Here is a 7020-nt window from a genome sequence, read left to right as displayed (position 1 = left end):
TAATCTGCTGCGTCCTCAGGGTCCTGAAGCCTTCATTTAAGTTGATCGTGTTATCAATAGTTGTTATTAGATTTTTTTCTATTGATAGGTTATAGCCTACATATAATTACAGAGGTCCGCACCTCGGTTACCTCATAGCTGGTTACGGTAATGCAGCCAATGTGCCACTATGAAACTCCACAGTTCACAGCGGCCACTTCAAACTTCAAACAAGAATAATTTAAATGCTCTCTCTGTATTTTGTCTCTGTAGGACCTCAGACTCCAAAGAATCGTGTCAGAAGAAGGTGTTTTACTGCAGCGACTCTGGGAGTGATGTATCTTCTGATATTGGCTGGAGTCTTCATACGCTGTGAGGAATTATGTTTTAAATCCAAAGTCTCATAACTTGAATCCCTCTCTGTGTTTTGTAAAGTTAAAAACCTTTTATTCTCTGTTAGATAACATAACAGCTGCATGAACATGTATTTTATAAAAACTGACTGCTGTAGTTTTGTCCAAGAGACTTTTTAGGTAAAAACACTAAAGCTAATCAACACAGGTTCATATACCTGTTGATCTGTGCAGAAGAGGCAAACAGAATTTATATAGTTAGATGAGCACAGACCACTTACTGATGTAGTTACACTTGGGAGGAGGTTATGAATGTGTTTTGGAGAGAAGGATGCATCTGACGGCCAATCAGATTTCAATCCATTATGGTTGCATTTATGCTGTGCTATGTCAGAAGTTGTAGATATAATTCTTAAAAAAAACAAATTGCATCAAACCTTCATTGTTGTCACTGAATGTAATCTAGTATTTAAAATTTGTTCAACGACAGAATCAACATTCTGCCGGTGCAGCCAGTTGGGAAACATGTTTTCATTCTGCATGAATGGCTGTAACTGTATACAGTAAACATATTTAAGATAGATAAATGATTAATTCACAAAGGGAACACATTACTGTTAAGCTGACGATACACATGGCAACTTTTTGAGAAGTCTTGCTAGTTGTGAGTTCGACTGTTTTGAACTTATAGCGGGCGGGGCGAGGCGGGGGGCCCCAGTGTTGGGGGAAGCGGATTACGGTAGTAATCTGTACTCATCACCGGCAACATTGCCCAGCACCATCGCTCTAAAAGTTGCTCCGTGTATTGACAGCTTTAGTCTTACAAATGTAACAGTTATGTAATAGTTTTCATCTTTAGACCCTAGAAAGATGACATGAATGAAACAGATTACACATCCTATGGTGTTTTACACATACAGCATATTTTCTAGCTTTTGCTATGGCTTTATTTTTGAAATGATTAATATTGTTCACATACTTTGCATCTTTTCTTTCTGCTCCTCTACACCGTTATCTAGATCTAAATGTCACAAGTTGTGCAGGTAGCAGAGCTAAGTCTTAAAAGTAAGCTGCACTTAAAGGTTTGCAATTCTTGAGAAATCCAATCCAATGATAAACACCATGAAATAGAGCGAACAGCGACACATTAAGTTATGTAACCAACCCTTACAAAGTTGCTGCATCGAAGCTGACATGAAGCTAACCTGCAGAGAGGACGAGACAGTCCCAGAGCCAGCACACCAGCTCCAGACACCAATACTCACAACTCTCCTGCTACTATAGCTAACATCACAACAACAGCATGTCTTGGTGAACTACTAAAGTAATCAGATTTTTTTTTTTTTTACCTTAATTTTACCAGGCAAGTCTATTAAAAACAGATTCTTATTCACAATAATGGCCTGACAGGAGACAAAGGCCTCCTGTAGGGAATGTGTACTGGGATTAAATAAATACCTTAAAACCAGGCAGAAACATGATAACAGACTCTCCAGCTACTATAGCTAACATCACAACAGTCTACACACCTTCAGTAATGTAACCAGTACAGAGATAACAATATAACCAGGGCACAACAGTTAAAGGGAATGATGAAGACAGCAGCAGGGCGACATGAAAAAAACCTTGTCTAAGATAACGTGAAGGAGTTAAATTAGTCTGTAAATAAGTTGGTGATTATGCCTTAAGAAGTATGTCAGTAGGCAAGTCATTTAACGTTACCTGACACACAAATTGTGGCTAGAATGGCTGGAATAGTGTGGCGCGGTCCGAGACAGTTTGTTTCCCATTTACAGGGCCAGAAAAAAAACTTATTATCATCCCAGTGCGCACACAGAACGGACAGGTAGTGGACTGTGAGGAGATATTTGCTGAATTTGACAAAAAGACATGTATTGGATGAGAATCGCCAACCTCAACTTTAAGGTAATAATGACAGTCTGCATGTGTGTCAATAAGGAAGATCATCTTTTTTTAATACAGTTACAAAAGCACAATGACTATTATCATCAAACCATTGACACTTAAACCACAACTCATCATGTAATTTCGTCTACGAGACCGAACAAAATGAACCTTTCTGGTCAACACATCACATTTCCTGTGTCCTAGATACACGTGTGTGCATAATGCATGGGGAACGACGAATGCAGCTATGCACATTTGTAAATAATACATCTGCTGTTGGTGAAAACCTTGTATTTCCTCAATGTCACTGACAAAAACGTATTTTGTTTCACCTTCAAATATACTTTTATATAGTTTATACCTGAATTCAAGTTAGTTTTATGCTAGTGGGGTTCTTCAGTTAACAGTAACAGAAATGTTTTGGTGTGCATCTGTGTTAGTGGTGTGTCCTGTCTTCACTTCCTGTGGTGAAGGCTGCCCAAAATAAAGATAAAGAGGTAGACAGTGAAACGGTTCAGCAAAATTTTCAGTTTTTCAAAAATGGATGTTAAGTATTCTTGCTGCACCAGATTCAAGCTTAAATGTGAGATATACCAGAAGAGTTCAAGACAACAGAGTTGCCAGAGAGGAGAATCAGGTGGAGATCTTAGAAGATGAAGAGCATCTCTCTGATCCAAGTAAGTCTGACATTATGTTGTAAAAGTGCAGTTAATGTATTTAATCTGGTGCCACGGGAGTTATTATCCTTATTGAGAGAACGACAATGAGTAATAAAAACTCTGCAGTTTAGACTTTAAACTTCAGACAAGCATAATACAAACTTATTTTGGCTCTGTAGAACCACAGACTCTGAAGAATCTGTCTCACTGCAGCGACTCTGGGAGTGATTTATCTCTTGATATTGGCTGGAGTCTTCATATACTGTGAGAAATTAAGATTTTAATCCACATTATTATAACTTGAGTACCTATCTGTTTATTTTGCAACGTCATGTTTTAAGCATTTTTCTCTCTGAGATAACATAATGGGTGCATGTTCATGTATTTTACAAAGACGTCATGTTACTTTCTTCAGTATTTTTTATCCAAGAGACTTTTTTGAAAAAACACTAAAACTAGTTAACACAGGTTCATACACCTGCCGCTCTATGCAGATGAGGAAGAGAAACAGAATTAGAAAGACATCCAAGACAGCGAATAGCACTGTGGCTTCACAGCAAGAAGGTTGCGGGTTCAAAATCCTGTTGTCCCGGCCTTTCTGTGCGGAGTTTGCATGTTCTCCCCGTGTCTGAGTGGGTTTCCTCCGGGTGTTCCGGTTCCCCCCACCATCAAAAACATGTTGTTAGGTTTTCCAGTCAGTGCCAGAATGAATTTCTCAACATGTACGATACAGTATCTTCTTCACTCTCTCTGGGCTTTGATCATTAATGGCAGTGTAGCTCACTTTATATAGTTCCAGCGGAGGCTGATAATCAAATGACAGTTTATAGACAGCACTATCCAGATGCCAGTGATTCAGCAAACAGATTTCATCCTCGTAGGACGTCGGGGACAGCAGTTTCTTGAAATGCTGGTGTTGAGAAAATGAGAACAAAGTGTGTGAATTCTCACTTTAATTGAGCATTACTTGCTGCAGCCAGCTCAGAGTCAAACTGCTGCTCTGATTATTGTATATATGTATGATGATAGTCAGTCTGCAGATGGGACTCAACTTTTAAACAGCGGCAGATCATTCCTTATTTATTGCTTCATAGGCATGAATTGTTTGGAAATGAAGAATGATTTGGTGTTGTTGGTGTGTTTCTTATGTTGTTGTGCTTCTCACCAGATATTTCAGTCACTTTGGAAAAAGACCAGCTGCAGACCAGATACGACAAACTGTACAACAACTACAGCGAGCTGCAGGGACAAATTTCAGGTAAGAAAGGTTTCAAAACAAATAAGAAATACCATAACATACAAGATCAACTGAACACTGCATATTAAGTATAAATATTTTCATAGTGTCTTACAGATACACCTCGTTATTTTTCTCAAGACATGGCAGTCTGCTACAGAGCAGTTACCAAACACTGAAGAAAAATAACATCCAGTTAGAATAACAATATTTCATGCTGTTGAACTGTTTTGCTGTGTTTATTTCTTTTCCAAATTAGACACAAACCCTGAGTGTATTTATACAGCAAACAAGTAGCAGGCAAGAAAGATTTTTAGATAAATAGTTATTAGTTAATCAACCACAAGTCTCATCAATGTGACAGTGAATGAACACTTGTTTGACATCAAGGGAAGTGTCCTGAAGGATGGAAGAGATTTGGATCCAGCGGTTACTTTAAATTCAACGAGAAGAAAACTGAGAGCAGAGATGACTGTCAAAGGAAAGGAGCAGATCTGGTGATCATAAACAACAAAGAGGAACAGGTGAGTTTTGTTTTTTAACTGAGTGTGTGATCGTAGATGTAGCTGCCAGTGATATGTCACTATCTTTAATCTGCTTCCAGTCATCTTCCTACGATGGCGTATTAGAGCCATTGTAGGTTAAAAGGAATTATGGAGCCCAGCCAATACAAGAACTCTTATTAGATGTTCTGAGACTAAAGGGTGTGGAACATTTAAATATGAATGAACATCCAGAGTTGAAGAGGGAGCGACCTTAGCAACAACTCAGTATGGCAGAGCCTATATGTCATAAGCGTAAGTGTCCACAGTGTTGTGTAATTACTTTCTGTCAGAAGGGGGAGACAAAAGTGAAAAGAGAAAAAATAATTTTCAGTTTGTTATTAAAGGCTCTGTATCAAAAGTAGGCTACACAGATGTTAATAAGAAAAGCAGTCACATCTAAGCTACTTCACCAAGCAGTATTATGAGATAACTTAAGACCAAATGCATAGAAATTGGGTGAGAACTGCAGACATGTATAAATGACTAAAATGTGACACATGCTTTCAAGTGGCTTTTTTCCTGTCCCTCATTTCTGCCTAACTGCCTTCTCTTATGCCTGCGCGGACTGTTGTCTTATATTTTCAATGACTGAAAACCACTAAAACCACTACTACCAACATTTCCCGGCTCAGTAATAATGATTAAAAAAAATCTGCAACAGCTCTAATATGTTGTTGTGGCTTCCTGTCTTCACCCTGTCAAATTTATTTGTCTGTTGGGTCTGCCATCAGGCCTCAAATTGTAAGCCTGTTCATGAAGTACTGATTCAAGAAAAATAAATGTAATTCTACCTGCTTTGACTCTCTGTACTGTAGGCATGTGGTTACATGTCCTTCTCGCTTTTGTAGATGAGCAAAGAAATTATATATATATAATTTCTACTGTATATAAAAGTGGTCTGCATGAATAAAATCCTAACACACATGGAATTACTGAATTATGAACGGATAAATTATTATTGTCTCTTGTCAACTACTAGAAATTTGTCATTGAGCTGATGAAGAGCATGAAGTATGGAGACTCCTGGATCGGTCTACGCGCCACAAAAAAATGGACACAAACAACATGGGTACGGGAATGGGAGGACAGCTCGCCGCTGACAGAAATGTGAGACATTTTAAAAGGTTTTTTGTTTCTATCACAATTCCACTAGTTACTAAAATAAGTAGGATGTAAACAAATAATACAAAAACATCAATACAGTTTATACCAATTTGCAAAATTTAATTAAGTGTTAAATAAGGTATTAAAAATGAAATTGCTATTTATTACTGCTAATATAAATATTTGAAGTGAAATCTAACTAAAAATAATCAGGAGGGACAACATTTTATTTGTCCTACAGGTTCTGGGCAGCAGGATCGCCACAGCAGCCCTTGAACCAGTCTCAGTTGCTGGTTTTAAGTCTTCAATACAAAATGATGTTGATTTAGTAAATAATGGTCCTATTTATTTTTAAATAGACCATAAAGCAGAAGCAGAGTATGTTTCAGGGCGGGATTGTCTATGATTGACAAGTTGTTACCTTGGCGACCTGTCAATCAGGCAAGAGCCGACTCGTACCTTCCGCCGTATTGTCACTTCCTGGTTGCACAAACTCAACATGGCCGCGGCCAAACTAGAGGCTTCAAAACTGCAGTCCACAAACCCAACGGGTGACGTCACAATGACTACGTCCATTTCTTATATAAAGTCTATGGTTGGCATTGTAGAGGTTAGATAGCTGGGAAGTTTAAGCATTATAACCTTATAGACAAATAACAACAAGTGTCTATTTCTCCTGATGACCAAAGAATCCCTCCCACCCCAGTAGGGAGTACAGTAGACAGTGCTATGTGTTAAAATTGGCAACCATAACAAACCGCAAAGCAGCATGATAAAGTGCATCAAGTATAGTCAAGTTAAACAGTTTGTCCTGATGGTCGTTACAGAAAGGTCATAGGTCATAATCAAGTTCATTTAGTGTGGTGCATAAAGTTGATTTTATGTTTTAGTCTTTCCTTTATACCATTGGGAGAACTGGCCAGATGGACGCAGTAATATAAATGTGAGGGTGTCACTACAGTCATTGTCAGGACAATTTGCCTTATAGTAGTTAAAGTATGTTGTTAAATCATGTATTGACAGACAGATGCTCTAAGACCTTGTTCCAAAGCAGGATATGTATTCTAATCAATGATCAAAGGGTTAAGATTGTCATTGTAACTTTAGTCAACATTACAACTTGGTTGGAAAATGATTTCTGTTTCTCTGTAGAAACATTTCCTGTTTTGGCCTGTTAATCTGTTGTGTGTGTGTACAAGGTGTGTCATGGTGTGAAAATGTGGTTAGATCTATTA

General features: G+C 38.1%; 2 protein-coding genes across 11 annotated transcripts in view; one reads left to right on the top strand and one right to left on the bottom strand.

The window, feature by feature from the left end:
• LOC123976249 (collagen alpha-1(XIV) chain-like) overlaps positions 1-7020 on the bottom strand; it is a 270666-nt gene that overhangs the window by 104368 nt on the left and 159278 nt on the right. The window lies entirely within an intron of this gene.
• On the top strand, positions 1614-6989 carry LOC123976252 (C-type lectin domain family 4 member E-like). 2 transcript variants are annotated; one of them, XM_046058242.1, is made up of 5 exons: positions 1614-2917; positions 4068-4157; positions 4527-4660; positions 5661-5788; positions 6027-6989. In XM_046058242.1, the coding sequence occupies exons 1-5, from the start codon at positions 2785-2787 to the stop codon at positions 6112-6114; spliced, it is 573 nt and encodes a 190-aa protein (XP_045914198.1). In that variant the 5' UTR covers positions 1614-2784; the 3' UTR covers positions 6115-6989. The 2 variants fall into 2 exon arrangements, with proteins under 2 accessions (XP_045914198.1, XP_045914199.1); XM_046058243.1 differs by having other exon boundaries at positions 3079-4157.

Source organism: Micropterus dolomieu, linkage group LG09, assembly GCF_021292245.1.
Source record: "Micropterus dolomieu isolate WLL.071019.BEF.003 ecotype Adirondacks linkage group LG09, ASM2129224v1, whole genome shotgun sequence".
In the NCBI taxonomy this organism is placed as follows: Eukaryota; Metazoa; Chordata; class Actinopteri; order Centrarchiformes; family Centrarchidae; genus Micropterus; species Micropterus dolomieu.
This window is presented reverse-complemented; position numbering and strand designations above follow the sequence as displayed.